This window comes from Archocentrus centrarchus, chromosome 9, assembly GCF_007364275.1.
Source record: "Archocentrus centrarchus isolate MPI-CPG fArcCen1 chromosome 9, fArcCen1, whole genome shotgun sequence".
Taxonomy (NCBI): Eukaryota; Metazoa; Chordata; class Actinopteri; order Cichliformes; family Cichlidae; genus Archocentrus; species Archocentrus centrarchus.
The window spans coordinates 19,890,470-19,912,047 of NC_044354.1; the positions used below are offsets into that span (position 1 = coordinate 19,890,470).

General features: G+C 43.3%; 1 protein-coding gene across 2 annotated transcripts in view; it reads left to right on the forward strand.

Annotated features, from left to right (window-relative positions):
* Nucleotides 1-18,918, forward strand: part of tcf7l1b (transcription factor 7 like 1b) — a 31,059-nt gene extending 12,141 nt beyond the window's left edge. The window contains exons 4-12 of one of the 2 annotated variants that reach the window (XM_030737848.1): nucleotides 6,504-6,587; nucleotides 13,580-13,715; nucleotides 13,814-13,916; nucleotides 14,523-14,606; nucleotides 16,508-16,648; nucleotides 16,753-16,915; nucleotides 17,020-17,127; nucleotides 17,332-17,383; nucleotides 18,018-18,918. In XM_030737848.1, the coding sequence (XP_030593708.1) occupies nucleotides 6,504-6,587; nucleotides 13,580-13,715; nucleotides 13,814-13,916; nucleotides 14,523-14,606; nucleotides 16,508-16,648; nucleotides 16,753-16,915; nucleotides 17,020-17,127; nucleotides 17,332-17,383; nucleotides 18,018-18,511 (1,365 nt within the window). In that variant the 3' untranslated portion in view covers nucleotides 18,512-18,918. The remainder of the gene's footprint in view (nucleotides 1-6,503; nucleotides 6,588-13,579; nucleotides 13,716-13,813; nucleotides 13,917-14,522; nucleotides 14,607-16,507; nucleotides 16,649-16,752; nucleotides 16,916-17,019; nucleotides 17,128-17,331; nucleotides 17,384-18,017) is intronic. The other variant, XM_030737849.1, reaches the window with a different exon arrangement.
* Nucleotides 18,919-21,578: the final 2,660 nt, after the last annotated feature.

Below are 21,578 nucleotides of genomic sequence, written 5' to 3' on the forward strand. Positions count from 1 at the left end.
TGAGGCAGGGCCCAGAAGTCTGCGGGGTCTGGAGATTTGCGCCTTAGCACTCAAGAGAGCAAACACAGGAGGCATCTGCAGGCAGCTGTATGTGTGTGTGTGTGTGTGTGTGTGTGTCTGTGTGTGTGTGTTTGGGCTGGGGGGGCTGCTGCTTGGGACAGGGGGTTGGGGGAGTGGAGCTGGGTGGTGGTGAAGAGACAGAGGGGAGGGAGGGGGGGGGGTGGACTTGCAGAGTGAACACAATCAGCCCTCTGTTTTCATAAGACTTGTGGTATGTGAGAGCAGAAACAAATGTGTTTAATTTAGGCTCTTTTTTTTCCCCCTCTCTCTCTCCTGCCTTCTCCACTACACCCACTTATGCCCACCTCACTTTTTCAAAACTGACTTTCTCCCTTCAAGATGCTTTGCTGCCTCTCCTACCTCTGTCAGCTACTCTTGGGAAGTTTTAAAAAAGAGAAACAATTGTGCTCTGTCAGGGAAAAAAAAGAGCTGCACTTTTAGACGTATGTATATTTACTCTTGGAGGCTGGGGTAAATATTTATTTGCAATTTTTGGAAAAAGAAGAGAGACGGGTTATTTTTATGTCTTTGCTGTGTATTTGGGAGTGATTACCATGCTGTGGTATTTGCCCTGTTCAGTGTGAGGGGGGGTGCATGCAGGACTTATTATTGCCTCCTAAATGCCTTGGCAAGAAAACGCTGCATTATATTGGTAACCCATGCTGTCTCCGGTCAATTTGTGTTTGGTCATAAATGAAAAATTCAGGTCTCACTTGTGTGTCACCGGCGTAGTCTTGACGCACACACACACACATGCGCACACCTAGACTTACACACATACATTTGATTTCTAAGTCGAGCTTTACTGTAAACAACCAGCCGACTGCTGGTAACCACCTCGTGTTCTGGAGTTAATTATACAGCGTTTACAGCTGTGAATTTCAATGAAACGAGGCTACTCCCCAAACAATAAAAAGTTGTGTTCCTGCGCGACTGGACAAACAATGCCACGGGCCGTTGACCACAAGGTAAATCCTTGACATTTGAAGGCTAACCTGTCTTGAGATCGGATCACGGTGACATTAAGGGGAACAGTTTGTGACAATCGAAAGCAGATCTCCAAAGGTGCAGAAAAACCACATAACTGACTTCACGTAATTAACTGAATAGCTTTGCACCAAACTCTCTGTCTTTATGAGATGGCCTTGCTCTTACCAGATGTATAATTATTTTCTCCTGTGTCTAATTATACAGTGAGTTTTATGTGACCTGCTGTTGTGCTCTGTAACAAAATTACTCACTTATTCCTAACTGTACCCTCGCTTTAGCTTTAAATGGGCTGATTAAAATTACCTGAAACTCAAGGAGAAGAACAATGGCGGCTTCATTCAGACACAAATATTACAGTTACAGTTACGGTCTAGATGCAGGAAGCAATAACTCAGGGCCATGTCATGCTAAAGGAAGACTAAAAAAAAAAAAAAAAAAAAAAAAAAAAAAAAATGAAGTAACCCCGTGAAACAAATAATTGCTTGAGTTGCAGAAATGCAAACTCCTGCTGAAGTTGCAGCTCACTCACTGAGGCAGAATGTTAAAGAAGCTTTTTTTATGGGGGTTTGTCTTGGCCTTGTATTCTGTTAATGCTGTTTTATTACTGAAACACCAATAAATTCACTCCAAGGACTTCTCAAATAAACCCGGCTTGCTGGTGAGTTTGGCCTTGTACAGAATATACATGAGGTATTCATATGGCAGCGTTGCTCATTGAGCATTTGAAAGTGGAGTCCTGGAAATCTTCAGAGAAAAGAGCAAAGCCAGGTATCTTTTCTGATTCTGGAAGAATATGTTAGCAGTACATATTTCTGACATGCAGGACATATTCGGTGTATGCTGGAGGTGCGGGCGGCTTGTGCATCCATCTTGGAAGAACCTTGACGCCGCGCTGCTGGGACCTCCCCTGCGCTGCCTCCCCTCATCACTCTCCTCTCTCCCTTTTTTGCACTAATAGTTCTTTTGTGTACAAGAGCATGTTAAGAGGCCAATGAGCCTGGCCTTACTAGGCCACATCACCATAGAAACCACAGCACTCTGGATGTCTGACCTTTGACCCAGTTTTTCTGGCTGTGAATAAGAGTGCAGGACGACCAACCAGGTCACAATAGAAGCCTGGCAAACCGAGGGAGTGCCCCTGTCATAGTCACTTAACTTCATTCCTCTATGGGCTAATGGACACTTCAAATGTGGTAGCCATTAGCAGCATGCTATTTCCAGTGCAGCAACATGGGCTTCGTGCAGTTAATGTAATATAAACCAAGAGGCTAGGCTTCAGCCCAAAGGGACAAAGGGCGCCTAATGTAACTGTTTTTATACTCCATGTAGTCTAGAGTGGAAATCTCTCCTTTACTTATACTCTCACCAAACTATTGGTGTTTTTTTTTTTTTTAAACTTCCTTTAAGATCACTCTAATTAATAATTTCCCCCCGACTAATGCAGCCTACTTACCTCACAGTGGGCCAGTTGAAAGGACACAGTCCACATTCAGTAAAATTTGCAGTGGCCCCATTCGCAGGCACATTGCGGGTGTTACCAGCCGAACTGCTTGTCATTTCCCTATCAATTACACGCTAATTAGCACAATGACTTCCAAAGTTTGCTTAAGAATTGTCAGTGTAATTGTCCTTAATGTTGCCAAACAATGAGGCTTAATGCAAACTCTGAGACAAGGCGGGTACTACCTATCACACTTATTCTTTGTGCCATAAGCCTTAGGTTTAGGTGTCAATAGGCCCGCATGAGCAGGTGATATCAGCAGAGAAAACCTGGGAGGGACTGTTCTGCAGGGAGCCTGACAGGGTTATTGTCTGAAGTTGCTATTCATGTGGGCCGGGGGGACGGTAATTAACACCTCAGCCAAACAGCAAGCTGTGTGGCCCATTTGTTTTCTGTTGGGGTGGGGTGGGGGGGGCAAAAGAAAACAATGGGGAGGGGTTCTCTACACAGTAGGTGATTGACATTATCTGCTGGGGTGATCCGTGGAGGCATTCCTGCTGCTCAGCTATTCACCACAAGTTGGGCGAAGCCATTTTACAAGCTCCAGGCCGCGTCTGAGCTGCCACTTTATGCATATTCGCTCCTTTATTTGTTGTATGTCTGACTGTTTTCCTGTTGATTGGGTGAGTTAATCCAATTCAGTATATCATGCTAAATGGTTAATGGAATGGCCCTTTTCTACTCAAACTGAGCACTCAAACCCCTTTTTACTACAGGGGTTTTATTCTTTATGTCTTTAACCCCTTAATAACGAACATGCATCAGGGGTATCTCCAGTGTCTCTTAAGTAAGGGCACTTGGACATTTGGACTGGGGATGGGGATTGGGGGGGGGGGGGGGGGGGGGGTCCAGGGGTTGAACTGCCTTCTGATACACAGCCACCCACATGTATGCAAAAACCTGCAATCTGTTTTAGATAATCTAGCAAAATTTGCATTATTTAACTTTAAACTTAATATGACTTCTCAGTGCGGCCTTTAAGTCGACAGATAGTTAGCAAAGTTTGGAGGGTTTTTTTTCTGTCCCTTTGGCAGAGCGTCTGACTTAGTTTGACAGCAAATGTCCAGACATCTGTCTCTTCTCCGTGCTCTGCTGTTGGCCTGCAGTAAGGCAGCACACACTTCAGAGATGACAAAGACTCTTGGCTGTGTTTTCCTCTGCTCTGTGAGAGCAATGTAACAATTAGAACCCAGCTCTGGCAGGCCACATGCCCCCGAGCATATGTTGTATTCTCTGTGTTCAAAAACCCAAACGCCTCCAGTGTAGCTTTTTTGGAAAATTTCAGTGGCATCACTGCCACCTTTGTTGCATCTGGGTCCTGTAAAAGTAGCACATTCTACTGATGTCTATTCTGAGTGTTGGAGGCAGCAGGGAAGGCTGGAAGACAATTAGAGAGCTACGAAAATGGATCAGCTAAACTTCACTTTCGTTACACACTTCTTTCAGTACTCTGTCCGAGTGTGTTTACCAGAGTTTCCAGCTCCCATGCTGAAACAGGCATTGCTATGAGACCTCAACCATATGGCTGTATTTGTTTCTAATAAAACAAGGGCATGTGTAAGGCATTTCCAAATGTCCTGCAGTTTAGTTGCTATTAGGTTATCTCCTGTTTCAGTCTTTTACAACCATCTAGTTCCTCTTAAGCCATGGTATTTGAATCAGCCACTTAAAATAAAAAAAGTGCTGGCTCTTATTCCACAGTACTAACTTTCTTCTGACACTTTACCTGTTTTTTTTTTTCTTCTTCTTCTTCTTTGCTGCAACACAGAGAAAGTTTTTGCTGAGCAGCATGGCCCACAATTCCTCGCCTTTTGTTTCCCGAAGCAACTCACAGCCCCGAACACCCTCCCTCTCTCCCTCTCATGTGTGAGTGAGTGGTGTGTTGCTCAAAGTCTGGACTGGAGCTAATGTGACAGTGTGCGGCTGGCATTACCTGGCTGGATGTTTCGGGGGAGTGTGCGAACAGTTGCTACATAGGGCACACTGGCAATTAAAAGAAAAGTAGGTGCTCAGAAAAAAGTGCCTGGGGGCATGTTCCTCAGTCCTGGCAGAAGCTGTCAAATAAGGGATGGATTGGGTGGGAGAGCCGGGGTGGGCACGGCCGGGCCAGACCAAACGCTCACAATAGCGCTCGTTTCATTTGTGGAAGGACTCATGATTGACATAGATTAGACAGAGAAAACTGCATTGTTTTGGATTTTCTCTCCGGAGAGCAGCATTCATTAGGCACTATGCACACAGCAGAGTAAAGTTTCAATAGGGAGCTAGCAGCCTTTAAAAGCAACTGCCTCCTGACAGTTGTATGGACTTGGGCCCATTAGTTGGAACCTACGATTCAGCCTTGAGCAGTATAGTGAAAATGAAGAGGGCTGATGTCAACTCCAAGAATTTCCCCCCTTTTCGAAGGGAAAAAAAAAAAAAGGTCCCCTCCCCCTACCTTAGTGCTCTGTTGGACCCCAGCTGTCAGGAAACAATACCCTCTGCCTGCTCCGACAAACTAATTCCTGAAAATGTTTTTTTTTTTCTTCCCTCCTCTCCCTTTTCCCTCTCCTGCTATAATGTCTTTTCCATTTTTAACCCACAGCCATCCAAGCTTCCTTCCTCCTTACAAACCCTGAGTGATGAATGGAGTTTTAAAAATCAAAACCTGAATGCATGACTCCTCTAGCTTGCCTATTTGTCATCATTTACCCTGCACCAACTTTTAGAAAGTGGACAAAGCGTTGCATATATTCTGCAGCGGACTTTGTCCAGCTTTTTCTTTCTTTCTTTCTTTTTTTTTAAGTGATAGATAATATTAATTCTCTTTTCCATTACCAAGAAATTTGCAATGGGTGGAGGTCAAAGTGTTTTGCCCTGGAATTTATAAGTGCAGTCTTATTTATATAATAATGATAGTTTACATTGCAGACTGATAACAGTGGATGTATGGGGGGATTGTGCAACCACATCTGGCAGAATTTAATCCTCTGTGAATGGAAAACTACTGAAGTTATGAGTTGCGATAGCTTTATGTCTGCTCAACATGGGCATGGATGAGCAAAAAAACCCAAAACAAAACAAAACAAAAAACACTACCTATAAAATAAAACTCTTGATTAATTTGAAATTGTACCAGGGAGAAAATCCACATGCATGACAAGCTGCTGTATCCGGTATTTAAACTGATTCATAAACCAGATGGTTGGAGCTCTGGCTTCATGCTATCTTCATTGCTGTGGGACCCAAAAAAAAAAAAATGCTCAGCTTGTTGTATCAAGCAGTGAATTACAAAAACCTCTTCTTGAGTGCGCAGTTCTTACCCAATGGCACACCAACAAAGGGAGCGACAACAGCAACAATCTGACAAACAGTGGAGGATTTCTGTCTAACAAATGCCAAAAGAGATTATGATAAGTTTCATACACGTGTGATAAATAGTGGGGAAGAAAAGAGAGGCGGTGATCAGGTCGAAAGGCCATACGAATTGAGGCGGGTAGTCAGGAGTCTTTCTGTAGATGGTTCTTCCTCTTCCTTCCAGCTGTCTCTTCCCACCCGCTCAGCGATGGGCGCCCACAGCTGGCCTCTTGTTTTTCCCTGACAAACGGCAATTTCACAGTCCTCCACCAGTCCGTTGTGTTCACATCGCTCTTCCTACTCTCCCCTGTGCCAGAACTCACTGTCAGACTCCAGCAGCACTGCGGGTCTCGTACAGGTGTCTGCTGGAGATCTCTGTGGGTTTGACACCATTTATGCCACTTTTGCACGCTGTAGAAAAAGACGGACTGCCTACTCTCACATTAGAGAGTGACTTTTGCACATGAGACTCTATTTTTGAATGCATTTTGTTAAACCCGTATATTTTCTGTTTTTTCTTTCTTCCCTTTTTTTTTTTTTCTTAACCACTGTGCATGATTTCCCTGTACTGTGTACTTGCTGTGGTTCAACTCTGCTTCTTTTCTCTCACTTGCAGTACTTGCAGATGAAATGGCCACTTTTAGACGTTCCTGGATCTGCTGGACTAAAGGATTCACGCTCTCCGACACCCGGCCATTTAGTAAGTAAACCTCTAAATCAGAACAAAACAAAATTCAAGCCAGAAAAACTGTCGAATTTGCAAGCAGTGTTCGAGTCAGAATTCTTGGTATTATTGATCGTTCACAAACACTTCAGACTGCTGTGTGTGCAGACTGTGCTTGGATGTCTTCTATGGGTTTGCATCAGTACATGCGTAAGAAAGATTGGGGAATAAGTTAAGTACTTGCAGAACAGATTGTATGAGGGAAGAAATAAACACGGGAGTAGAATTTCACACACCAGACGATTGAACCCAGCGAATCCATTAATGTACGCACCAGCACAGTCCCACTATTTACCCTCCCTTATTTTTGGTGCTTATAAGACGTTTCCTCCCGCCTGCATCTCACAAGACATTAACCCAATTATCAAACAAATCATAAAATGTATTGGGGGAATCCATTTATTTGAGTTATAGTAATGCTTTAATCAGACCATGAGCATAATGTGATTATTCACAATAATAAAGCGCACGCAGATCTACCGGTTCCCATCCATCCGTGCACAACTTCACTCCACAACCTGCAACACCCGCAGTCCAGCTTCTCAACAGCCCGCCTGTCTTTACCGCAATAACTCAGTCTTCACCGTAAATCTCTCCAGTTTGATCCTCCCTGCCATTCCTCAACTTTCCCACACAGGTGTGAGCTAATCATGATGGCGTCTCACTCGGGTTAGACAATGCGGGGTCTCAGCAGACCTGTTTGGTTTGTGGCTTCACTGAGGGATGTGTGTTTTTGAGATGGAAAACACGAGATAACATGGAGCCTGAAGTTTCTGTCTAGCATCTCACCTGCGCGATTGTATCAGGGTGTTTTCTGGTTCAGGAAGTCATTTTTTTAAAAACAGTGCAGAAAGCAGAAAGCCACTGTCACTACTTTTTAGTCAAAAACAGTCGCTGTGACTCAGCCCCTTGACCTTACATCCTGACTAGACATACTTGCTGAGTGCTTGCGGTTGATCCGCTGAATCCTGTAATTGCAGTGATGCATTTGACAAAGTCCTCATTGAGGGCATTTAATGGGAAATTGTGAAGGATACAGAGTTTGCTCATGGGATTGCAGCCCTGGCTTTATGGCTCAATTAAAGATATTCTATTAGAATAAATGCTGACCTATCAGTGACCCTTTGTTTTTTCTTTTAGACCCTAAGCAGCTGCTTAGTGCTCTTTATAAAACTGTCTGAATCCGCACTGTAACAAGAAATTATTTACAGAAAAAGTCGAAACAATGAATGCGATGAAGGCAGATGGATTTAAGGAAATTAAGGCACACTGACTGAGGTCTAGTTCTGTGGTTGGATTGTTTCTGTCCTGCCCTTCAGTAGTTGTTGCTTCTTCATACGTGGCTCTATTGTGTCTTGTGGCCTTCATGTCTTTGAATGTCATTAAACCAGAAAAGCTAGTACAGAAAGAAACAATGTAGAAGTCTGAGAATGTGATGGATCGTTTTCCGGCAAAAACTGCCTGAACATAAAGCATCCTTTGTTTTTGTATACTTATATATGTGTTCCTTTTTAAAGTTTGGAACATGTTCTCTTTTCTTTTGCATTTAAATGATTTATATATTTTTATATATGCACAGAGGAACTTATAATTACATACAGATTTTACACCTATACAGGCACCACACTGCTGTTGGCATAGTAAATATTAACGTGGTAAGACAGCTCTAATGAATGGGCAGCCCACTGTTAAGTGTAACGTATAAAACACTTTAATTTGTGGAAAAATAATGCAAGATAATTAGTCATTTTCTTTGTTCTAAAGCAGTGTCAGTGATAGGGGAAGTTCATTGAAAGTGTAACTGCTTTCATTTTGTCATCTAGATGAGTAAGTTGCTATTCTCTAGGTGATGACCTATGACCACAGGGTTATTTGATGCAGGGTGGGAAGATCCAGAGCAGGGTACGGCGTACTCTGGGCACAGAGGATAAAAAGTGAAACACCCCGCTGTGCCCTAACCCCCCCCCCCCCCCCCCCCCCTTTCTGGGCCAGGTGCCCACATACTCCTCTGGTGTGCTGCTGCTGACAGGGAGCCAGGCTGATTATGTGCTCATTACTCCAGCCGAGGAGAGAGAAGGAGAGTGGGAGGGGAGCAGCAGGCTGGCTCCCCAGGCCTGCAGGCTCCCTAGGCCCCAACACTGCACTAATGAGAGCAAGGGGAGCGGATGGGCACACACAGGGGGCCCAGGATTACTGCCCAGGGCCAAGAGGAGCCAGAGAGAGAGAGACCCGAGGAGAGTCGGTGAGGAGACCCCAGCAGGGGCTCCTGAAGCGGACCTGTTCTCTGCGTGTGTTAGATCTGACAAAGTTGCTTTTTGTGAAGATGGACTGGCATGGTTTGGATTTTCTGATAGGACCTGCTCATATGATAAGGTTTTTGCAGTCTATTACTGAGAGGCCTGCTCAGTCAGGCTCCTCTGCAGATTAATAACTTAGCGAGTCGCCACATGTTGATATGTAGAAATTTTTTGTCAAGAATACGCTCTCAGATTTCTACCTTTGCCTGGAGAGATCCGTGGAATTACTGCTCGCAGACCGAAATTGCTTTGACATTCCCGCTGATTCTGTCGTTGTGAAACAAGAAAAGATGTTGTTAAATAGAAATCAGAGCATTCAGTGGATACATGAAGTCCGGGTGAGGACCATCTTGCCACAGATTGGGTCCATAAGGCCTGTATGCTAATCGGAGCCTGCTCTTGCCTGAGATCCTCAATTATTCAACAGACAGGTTTGTTTAGCATTCAGTTGGTATTGCTTTTGGTAGTAATGATGATGGTGGGGTTGGAGGACTGGGAAGAAGGGAACAAGCTTTTTTCATGAACATACCACACCTCACCATACATACACACTCTCTCTCTCTCTCTCTCTCACACACACACACACACACACACACACACACACACACACACACACACACACACACACACACACAGACGTGTGTACATCCAGAACCCCCAAAACCCCCATTTCAGCTCCTGTGTTCAGAGGGTTGCCTCATGAATAATGCATCAAAGGCGCTGCAGGGCCAGGTGATGCAGTATGGAGAACTTGTCAGCCCATCAGTAGTGACCCAGCTGGAGAGGAGAGGAGAGGAGAGGAGAGGAGAGGAGAGGAGAGGAGAGGAGAGGAGAGGAGAGGAGAGGAGAGGAGAGGAGAGGAGAGGAGAGGAGAGGAGAGGAGAGGAGAGGAGGAAGGAAGTGGAATCTTCTATAATGTACCGATTCACACTTTGCTAATAATGATCACATCAGCCTTGCCGCACTTACCTAACAGAGGCCATTCAGTCGCTTGCAGTAATTCGTCCATCAGGCCTATTGTCTGCGTCATTACTGCCTCGTTCTGTTATTCTGCTTTACAGAGAAGCTGTGACTCTTTAATGAGGCAGTACTGGCTGTCTGTCCCTCAGCTGCTTATTGGATCACAGCACATTCAGTCATCAAATACGGGCTGATCTGCACTTGACAGAATCGCCCTCTTTGTTTCAATATTGTATGGAGTAGTCACAGCACTGAGGGACCTGGTCCTGTCAGCGTATCACAAGCCACATAGTCACTGAATTGTTTAAATGAATTGAAGTGGCAAGGTAGACAGCAGCATTCCAGAGATGCTTTTTGTCTCCAACTTTTACTTCTTCGGGCTCTAAAACATTTTAAGAAGAAATATTAAATAAAAACGATACACCCCCCCCCACCCCCCCACCCCCCCCCGCCCCCCAATGCAATACATATATTTGCCTTCGACCTATATTCTTTTAACAGACCTTTCACTGGGAGTCCAGAGAGATTTTCTCATTTTGCATTAGCCAGCGAACAACCGGGATCCATCATGAAATCAAAGGCTTTGGGAGGACTGTACTGAATACTGATCTAAGGTCTGCAGTCCTGCTGGGCCACTGCAGAGACAAGATCCTCTTCAGAAATGCGATGAGGAACCAGTGCTTTGATTCCAGTCAAACTCTTTAGAGGAGCGTACTCAGATTGAGTGTTGCAGGCTGAATTCTTGAGTGAAAAGAGACTGTTTATTAGTGGGCAGATTCACCAGAACATAATGTTACTGTCTGATAATTTACAAATATTTATCACTGGTTAGGCTCCAGTGAGATTTGTCCATGTTTACAGCTATATTTATGGTGCTGACTTTGCTAGCTCTCTTAATTTATTTAATGACCACTGGGGATGTTCACTCCAGTAATCTGATCCCGCTCTGAGCTTTATTATTCTAACCTAGAATTATAATGCCATTGACCTCGTCGGAGGCGATGACCAGACGTAAAGCACACGGTGTCTGTGATGAATGGCATACTTTTGGAGTGGCTGATTTTAAAGACATACAAGCGTATGACATGGTCAGTCCCCTTTCACGTCCACTTCCTGTTGGCGATGACAAACAAGGCTTGGATTTCTCAGCATGCCAGGCATTCTTTTCACCCTGTCTTTCCTCGAGTTTTGAAAGGCCTCGGAGCCTCCCACCCAGAATCGCCGAGCATAAAGACACACAAAGCTGCGGGGTTATTCAGTTTGTTCTAAGCTCTCTTCCCCATCGGCTGTTTGCCTAGTAATTCAATTCAGATGTGCAGGATCCAAAAACATGTTTGCTTGAATGAAATCCACCCCTCCACCCACACTGACCAAGGACTGTGCTTTTCTTAGCACCGTTCCAAGTTGGACAGCCAGGCTAGGTGCTGCCACCTCGGCCTTTTTAGCTTTAAGCCCTCTTCAGAGACAGACATCTTTTCTCTGCACCGGCTCAGAGACTTTCTGCCCTGTTTTTTTTTTTTTTTCCCTCTCTTTCTCTTAAACCTTCCTGTTACTATTTCAGATTACTTTTTTGAGCAGCTCTGAGTGTTTTTACTTGGGTAGATGAGAGTTATGCACCACTGCAGACAAGTTTGCAACAAGCATGTCGATGTAAAGATTTCTGTTTTTTCAGCGCAGATAGCATCTGTATGTGTTGTTTGTATTTAAAACATGGCTTGTGTGCCTTGTGGTTTTCCTCTTACACTTTGCTCGTGGATCATTAAACCAGGCATAGGATGGTTTTCATGGATTAGAGGAATATTACTCCGGAAATAAAGCAAGTCAAAGAAGGCACATGACTTGGAAGTGCTTGCTTCTAAGTCAATATGATTAAGTCATTAGTCTAGTTTTGGGGTCTCTGAGCTCTAATTTAAATTAGCTTACAATGATGCTTATGATTTTTATTGATTCAATTTTTTAAAAAAGTATGTAGAAACATATATAAAAAGGAATTTGCTAGCTCAAGTAGGCATTTTATATTTCTAACAGAGAAACTCTAACAGGTAGCATGTAGGTCAGAATAGTTTTGCATCTGTGGAAGCTGCGCACGGCATTTTTTCTCGACATTTTGTCAGGCTGCCGAACCGAAAGGCAGCCTGGATTTCAAACTTAGAAATATGTTTGGAGTGCACGATTCATGTATTCCAAGATATGAATTATTAATGGGCATTATTTCAAATTCTCACTGAACTGCTTCCCAAAATGTGTTGGCACCCAGGTCTAGAGGTCTCAAACAACCCTCACAATATAGGGAAATTTAGAAGTAGGCATATTGTACATGAAATAGAACAACAAAGCACAACTCAAATATACATGACATGTGGGACCTAGGATTTTAACCTACTAAGTCAACAGCATCTCTACCATGATCCAAAGCCTTCCGTTCTTTGCACATCACTGTATGCATTTACCTTGTATGCTCCAAGTCTGGAGAAACTAAAAAAAAAAAAAACTTTGTGGAAAGTGATCTTATTATAGCCATGTTTAACACCAGTAAATATTTTTCCTCACTGCATCTGGCATTACCTGAATCAAAGCCTGCTTTAAACGCAGGAGAAACCGCTCTGCTAAAGACTTAAAAAAGAGGAAAAGGCTGGACCTTTTTCTTAAAAAAAAAAACAAGGCTGCAGAGAAAAAGCTAACATTTGGAACAATTCTTAGCAGCGTGAAGCAAGAGAGCGTGTAGACCTCTCAATGCAAACCTTGTTCCCCAGCAGACCACGTTAGAGAGACAGAGGTTGAGAAGGGGGTGGGGAGGGATATTGAAGAAAGGTTAGCCTGGAGGAACAAGACTTCTTTCTCCCCTCCTACCCCTTGACCCTCCCTTGTGACAAGTTGAGCCAACAAGTGCTCTATTCAGCTAGGCAGCCAGAGGAAATGACTGCTGGGCTGAGTGCTGCCTAATGAAAGTAGAGACGCTGGTTATTATTATTGTCTTCATCACCCTCCCTCCTTAATGCTGGTCAGATCTCAGAAAGGATATGCGCTTTTTCACTGTGTGAAAATATTGTGTGTGAAGTATGGTGGAAATAAGATGTTGCTGGGCTCTCTGCTCGTCGCCACTTATCTTCAGTTATACAGAATTTGAAGTGGTTTTCCAACATGAGTAGCATTTGTAATCCACCCATGGTGGTTGCTGTCAGACAGAGTGGGAGATGGTGTCTCCACATGTTTATGGACATTTTGTTTACCTTAGCCCTATTGTGTTTATTTGTGGCTTGCTGGTGCGACTTTTGGACTCGGTGGCACCGTTGTTTTTCTTGTTGGACTGAACAAACAGTTCTCTGCTCAACTAAACGGCCGTAATGATCTTGGCATGTGTCTGCGAGGCCTTTTTAGTGCTCCTTGGTGCTGGTCCAGATTGCATCACAGGGCTGGTCACAAGCATAAACTGTGATGTTTACCATGGAGGGCATTCAGAAATTGTGGCCTATTTGTGCCGTGCATTTCTGTTAAACAATGGCCAACACGAATCGTGTGCAGCGTACAGTTACGGGGCACAACTTGTTTTCTTCAGCTAAAAGTATAAATAATGCTGTGATATAAATATAAGACGCAAATACAACGAATGCACAAATATGTTTCTCCCTGAAAAACAGATTACTGTCACTCACTTTTATATGTGATGTCAGGCACTTGTTGCTCACCTCCAACTTTCTGTGTCTTCTTCAGTCCAATAAAGTCCCAGTGGTACAACATGCCCACCATGTCCACCCACTGACGCCCCTCATCACCTACAGCAATGAACATTTCTCCCCTGGCACACCGCCATCACACCTCTCCCCAGAGATCCTTGACCCAAAGACAGGTAAAGCTTGTGATGGATAGATGTTGATTTATGTGATTGTGCAACAGAAGGTAGGGACAGAAGGCTCATGATGTTGAGTTCACCTGTGGCTTCTGCAGGTATTCCTCGGACGCCTCACCCGTCAGAACTGTCTCCATACTACCCCCTGTCTCCTGGTGCTGTCGGTTCAATTGCACACCCTCTGAGCTGGCTCATGCCACAGTAAGTTCCTTTTATTGTGAGCGCTCTGTATAACCAGATGTATTACTTAGTTATTGATATATATCATATCTTTTTAATAAACTGTATTTACGTGTGTTTCCCAAAAAAAAACAAACAACAACCATCTTGTGTCACTTGCGTCCACCTGCTGTGATGATGCATATTAACACACCACCAGAGATGTTTGCTAATTAGCTGTGTTGGCTCAGTGGCCAGTTTCAGACTGCTTCTTGCAGAGATCTAAAATTTTAAGAAAGCACAATAAATCATTTTTAATAATTCAAGTCGAGCACAAAAAACGTATGAAGAGGAAAACGCTCATCCAGAAATTTTTAGATAGGGACGCCAACGTTTTATGCAGAGCTGTAAGTCCTGGTGCACCTTGTATCATGACAGTATCATAAAACAGTAGAGTTTACCAGGAGGAATTTATGAACATTTATTGGTTTTGCCACGGGTCTTGTAATCAATTGCAGCGGTACTATTCCACAAGCAGGGGATTTGAGTTGATGAGGGGAGGATTAGTGCTGGCGGGTTAGCTGTCAGCTGTGTTTGATCCACCCCACACTGGAGCCTTCGCTCACTCTGTGCACCTCTGTCTCCCAGGCAGGGCCAGCACATGTACTCCATCCCTCCGGGGGGATTCCGTCACCCCTATCCAGCGCTAGCAATGAATCCATCCATGTCCAGGTGAGTGGATCATATTCAATAACACCCCAACCCTCCTGAAGGGAGACATCTAATATGTGTTGCCTTTATGACATGCTTTATTCACATTTCTCCTGCTTTTCTTTGCTGGACTTTTCACAATGTGTGCAGCTCTAAACTTCAGTTGTTGATACTGTAAATGTTATTTTGAGTGGAGGTTGCTTGATTTTTTTGGGATGTAAAGAAAGTGTAAGGGCAAAAAAAAAAAACATCCACTTGGACAAAACAGCAGCAGACCGTGGACAGGCAGTGGTGTCAGGACTACAAAGGGATGTAAGGTCTAAAGTCTACTGGAGACAGTTTCAGCTTCTTAAATAGAGCAAATGCATTATTGGCATTCAGGGCTTCTCTCCTGTCTTTTCTCTCAGAGCTAAACTTCTGCGGTCAGGCCAGTGTTCTGAGCCACTACACACACACACACAGACACACACACACTCACCAAACCAAAGAGATGAAAGTGCTGAGAATCGATTAGGACAAATCAAAGCTCATCTGAACCAACACGTCCCTTCAGACTAAACTCTCTGACCCTCTGTCAAAATTGGAAAGATTTGTAGCGAGCCTTCCGGTGTTAGTATGAGATGAAATATTCAGAAGGTTCTCCGTGATCAATAGCATGTGCGAGTCCATCCTGAAATGAACTCGCAACAATCAGAACACGCCTCACACAAGGTTATTTAACGCATCACATGCATTGTGTGCCAAAACATTGCACCAAAATTTCTGCTTTCGTAGAGATTCGACATAGCTCGCTGTGGGCCGTCTGACCAAAGGGGAAAAAAAAAAAAACCTGCTGAAAACAAAAACGCTACACGAAGTCTTTTTGACAGTATCAGTGAGATATAACTTTAAAATGCCAGTCTAAAGTATGAATAAAATTTTATGGCAGCAATGATGAATGCTAATGGGAGCAATAGCTTCAAAGTATGGAGCTTGACTGCATGCCATCACTCGGAGCAGCTTGAGAATAAGCTGGGGAATAAGTAGGATGTTTACAAGGATAGTTGGTAAAGGTTTATTACCAGGGGAATTATAGGGGTCCTGCTTGTTTATGCAGTATAAATTATTAATAAATATCAAAGAGAGAGAGAGAGAGAGAGAAAAAAGAAAATAAAACACAAACTGAGAATTAGCTCCTATTTGCACATATTTTGATTAGGGTCCACGTATTTGCACTTTTTCAGAGACATTATAAGACAAGTACCTTTGCTTGACTGCATGTTGCCGAGTGTGATGGTTAAAAATAATCACAGACCTGTATGTAGGTTAAGAGTGCTTTTTCTTTTTTTTCCTCCAAGCTTAATAAAGCATACATATACTATTAAAGTGTGTGCCGTCACATGTTAAAACACTTAAAAACACATGAATGTTCCAGTCTTAACTTTAACCAGAGTGAGTGATTCTGGGCTACGGAGCTTAATTCCCCCCTCTTGTGTGTTACAATGCTCCTTTGTGTTAACTATTGGAAATTGAGAGAGACACTTTGTAAAGGTGTTCTGTGTGGACGGCTGTCAGAACGCTCTCCGCGGTCTGGGACGCGGTAAGGAACGAGGTTTCAGGTGTCAGCCATGCTGTTGCCGTGGTAACAGCACACTCCACTTTTCTTCAGCCCTTTCGGTGAATAAAAGGCCTTTTGAAAATGTCTTTATTTGAACAAAAAAAAAAAAAGCAAGCATGTTACTCATTGTGTGTATGAATTTAGTCTAGACGGAGGCAGTAGGCACAGTGAATTTCACCCCGAGGGTGAGGCAGGGCAGTTATGTGCCAGGTTAGCTGAACTTTTTCTTGTCAAGTTGACAGAGGTGTGCGGTTACAACCAGCTGTTAAAAATGTCGCCTCCTTTTTTCTTTTTTCTTTTTTTTTCTTTTTTTTTGCCCTCCCAGCTTGGTGTCCAGCCGTTTCTCCCCTCACATGGTCACCCCACCTCCTCACAGCCTCCACCAGACCGGCATTCCTCATCCGGCCATAGTTTCCCCGGCCATCAAGCAGGAGCCCAGCGGTGACATCAGCCCCTCGATGCACGCGTAAGGCAATTCAGCAGGACGCTTTCGTCGCTACTCCTCATTATGCTAAAATTTACTCCCACTTGTCTGTCGCTCACACGCTACTTTTCATTGTTTTGGATTAGCAGAAAGTCCCCCGTTCCTGCCAAGAAAGAAGAGGACAAGAAGCCTCATATCAAGAAGCCTCTGAATGCTTTTATGCTGTATATGAAGGAGATGAGAGCCAAAGTGGTGGCAGAGTGCACTCTGAAAGAGAGCGCAGCCATCAACCAGATCCTTGGAAGACGGGTAAGCAGTGCAGACAAAGGCATACATAGGAGTTTATATATATGTGTGTGTGTGAGAGAGAGAGTGTTTAACAGTCCTTCGATATATTCTGTCTTTGTCAATAGTGGCATTCCCTGTCAAGAGAGGAACAAGCCAAATACTATGAGCTGGCCAGGAAGGAGAGGCAACTTCACTCCCAGCTCTATCCAGGATGGTCAGCGCGAGATAACTATGTGAGTAACACATTTCTGTTCTCAGATCTCATATCGTATGTACTAGATGACATTTAAACGTATTTCCCATTTAGCTCACTCTAGATATGACTGTTTCGGTTAATTATAGTAACTCTGTTTTTGATCTCGGAGCTGAAGATGGTGAATTTGTTTTTGCTTTCACTATGAAAAACACTTTGTAACAGTATTGTTTTATGTGTGCAGGGAAAGCGGAAAAAGAGGAAGAGAGAGAATAAACCGGACTCAAAACCAGAGGGTAAGGGGCCTTTTCTTCCTGACTGCCCTTATTTCTCCCTTCACAATTGACAAGAAAGAAAAACTGTAGGCACTAACAGCGACGGCTTTATTTTTCTTGCAGAGTTTAAGCCCAACCTGACGCTGCACTTTTATTCTATTTTTTTTTTTCCCTTTTTTGTTTCTACATGAATGCCTATCCTTCACTGGCTCTAACTAACTCCTTTCCCTGCTTCTATACTTTGACAAGCAGCTTATGAGGTTCATTGCTAATAGTGGTAGGTATGTCTGCTATTGTGCAACCAAATGATCACAGCAAACTTGCCAAAAAACCCCCGAAACAAACAAACAAACAAACAAAACAAAACTTTCCACTCCTTAGTGCACATTTTGTGTACATTTTGTGTCTTGTTCCTCTTTTGGGTCATACATGCATACCATTCGTATACGCTGTGAACATCCTGTTTCACTTTTCTTGTTGTTGGTTTAAAAAAAAAAACAATAGTCATATTTTTAACTTTAACATCGTGTTCATTGTTTAAATAATCACTCATTCACTTCTGTCAGCCACGGCATAGAGGGACTTTGCACCGGATTTGAAGTCAGGAGCGGATCCATAATTCAGCTTGTTCACTTTTCCCTTTGTTTGCCCCCAGATTTCTCGATAAGAAGTAAGAAGCAGTGCGTGCAGTACCTGCCCTCGGAGAAGATGTGCGACAGCCCTGCGTCGTCTCACGGAAGCATGCTGGACTCACCGGCTACTCCCTCTGCAGCCTTGGCCTCCCCTGCTGCTCCTGCCGCCACTCACTCTGAACAGGCCCAACCGTTATCGCTCACCACCAAACCGGAGGGACGCATGCAACACCACTTCTCAATACCCGGGAAGGCTTCTGGGTCCACTTCCTCCTCTTCCTCCTCCTCTTCCTCCACCTCTTCCTCTTCCTCCTCCTCCCAACCCGCCATCTCCATCCCTATTGGTACTTCAGGTAGCCAGTCAAACACACCCATCCTCACTCGGCCTATTCCCTTCACCTCTCTGCACCCCTCCATGCTCTCTCCCCCTTCACCCTTCCACCAGGCAGCCCTTCATTCCCATCATGCCTTGTTCCAGTCGCAGCCCCTCTCCTTGGTTACCAAACCAACTGAATGAATCCACAAAGGCAATTCCCCCCCCACACCATTTATTGTGCTGTATATTGATTGCTTTTCTTTAAAAAAATAGGTATTAGAACAACTTTTTTCTAAATAATGAAAAGGAAGAAATATTATTGGTCAATATTTGACTGTCTCCTTTTCTACATCTCTCAATGAAAACAAAGTGTATTTTTTGTAAAGTTTACTGCAGAACTGGTTTCTTTTTTTTTTTTGATGCATTTATCCAATGAATCTCTTGTATAAATGAACCAATGTACATAGTTTCTTTATAAAAGCAAAAAAGAAACAAAAACACACTTTTACTTTAGCCAAAACCTGATTAATGTTAGTATGAAGTTTAAGTCTTAGTACTGGCCAATAATTGCAACCCCCTTTTCAATTCACGAGTGTGCGCCCCCTTCTTTGACATGTTAAATAAACATTTGAAATTGTTTCTTAAAAGAAATATCTCACTCTGTCTGTCTTTTCACAGTTGTTTTTTTGCCATTTAACAAGGAGAAGTTGCCTTAACAAGGTGATGCGGTTTGGATTAGCATTCCTATAAAAGTGACCACAGTGCATAACACACTGATATTAGGCTTCTGTATGTGTAGGAATTCAGATTTAATGACAACTATGATTTTATTACAGCTGCAGTTAAGCTGAAAATAATAAAAACACACACACACACACACCTGTCATTTTTTTATGCTTGCGTTATGCTTCAGTTTTAATGTAAGAACATCCTCAGTAACCCCCCCCCCATTGGTGGCAAAAGGACTTTAATGTTTAATAAAGCAGAATTAGGCTAACCACACTGGAAAATGAGTGCCTGAGCCAGGGTAATGGAAATTTCAAGCCCAGAATAAATGCAAATAAAAAAATAATAGACATCTGCTCCTTCTTGGAATGTAGCATCCCACAACAATGACAAAAAAACAGGTCAGCCCTCCATCCCGGTGCACCGTACCCCGCTCGGGCTCCCCTTTCCTTTTGCACTTTTGCTGCATCTTTATTCACCGTTTGGCACACTGCTTAGGCTTTAATTAACTCAGAGGTAATGGGATGGAACCCTTGGGACCTCATTAGGCATTTCAATTAGTGAAAAAATACACAAGGTAGGTTACAGTTTTTGGTGGCTTTGGAGATGAGTAGTAGTGCCAGGGACGGACCAATTATGTGGGAGCAGAGGGGAAACTGGCCTGGACGAGCTCACTCACGGCTCTCTATCTACTGATTTAGAGACTTAACTGAGACCTTTCCACATGCGTTTACCAATAAAAAAGACTTAACGATAATGAATCAATGACATTGTCAGAGAGGTATCATCCATTTACTGCCAGCTGAATATGTGACAAAAAAAAAGTGGTCAGTGTCGTAATTTTTTTAAAATTTATTTTAAATATTCTCGTAAACCTGCAGACTGGTGGACCGAGGGCGCGCTTCTGCTCGGGCCTCTACAGCAGAAGCGCCAAACTGTCAAGTCTGACCTGCTCTGTTTTAAACAATCATTAGCCACAATAAGTCTTTGCTTGTTTGCCGTTCCATCTTACATCATGCCAGACACAAACCGCACACGCTCTGAAGCCACGGCTGCCTGCTCTGAGCCACTTCACCAATCCATCAGTGAAATTAAAGGTAATGAGTTGTCAAAACAGTCAGCAAATCTGTCTCCTCGAGGCCATACATCCAGCCCAGTGTTCAGTTCTCCGAAGACAGTACCCCTATTATAAAGCTCAATCCCTAAGTGAATAAGTTCAAATGTGCAGGTAAATGCATTTCCATACCTGTGCCTGCTTATGGATACACATTTATTTATTTGAAATTGAATCTCATATTAAAGGATCCATACACCACTCCAGCATGTAACACACCACTGTTTATCTCCAGTAATGTATCTGGATTCTGCTGCACTCAACATCTGCCGTGTAAGCACGAGGTCAGATTTAATACATGTTAATTTTTGCTCATTAAATTCCTCCAATCTCTTGCCAAGCTTCTTTTTTTTGGGGGGGGGGGCTTCCTTTGATCTTGAATTTATTCCAGGTTAAACCGTTGGATACTTTACTTGCGTAATGCTGCCTCTGGATCTGCTATTTGAGAAGTCACTTAAACTGAACTGCAACACATTTAAGGCCCGGCCCCTTGCGCGTTATCAAATCCACAGTGTTGACACAGATGGGTTTGTGTCATTGTTTTCAGATTACCAGTGGCATAAGCATAATCACAAAAAGCTGATCCTATATCTGCCGCTGTCTCCGTGACCTTATAGTCCTACTAATTACAGGATGCTTCACATGCGGTTTCCCAAAGTGATATTAATTGATTGTTTCTGTAGCATTCACTGAGCTGAGCAAGCCTCAGCTGGCGCCTTTGTGAAGACAGGTATGGCTGGCTGTGAGCTTAAGAACCTCCGTAATGTATTATTCATACCCATTTGACCTTAAAGATGGAAATGCAAATGGGTGTCAAGAATGAGAGGGATCATCGGACTTTTCAAATGTCAAATAGCCTGCCACAATTAAGACAAATTCATGACAAGAGCCCACAGGTCTCCCGCACCCAGCTGAGATGTAAAACACCTCTAATTAACATTTAGATCATTATCTCTAAAACCACTGAACATGCTCAGCTCTAAGGCCGCTGATATTGGTATTGTCATGGTAAAAATTGCTTTATTTTATGGTATTAGAAGAAATGCTATTCCATACCCTTTCAGTTTGTTTCAGGATGTCAAAGCTAATCTATATAGATAATGGCACACATCAATTTTTTTTCCTTTTTTTGAGTGCACTGTATGCCAATACTGCCATCTGCTGATCATGTCAAATGACACGTGAAGTAAATAGTCCAACAATATCAACACTTAACCTGTGGGTGGCAGTATAACACAGATGACGCCTCCGTCTCTCCTTCTGTGGTGGATAAAAAAGACATGACAATAAACTTTATTTTTTTCATTAGGGCTCTCTGTATCACTACAAGTTTAGGTCAGATAAGTTAAAAAAAAAAGGGTGTAAGTACAGTAAGGGAAAGTCTCTAAATGTGCCTTAAATGCTTTTAATTTAAAGGGTTTCCACACA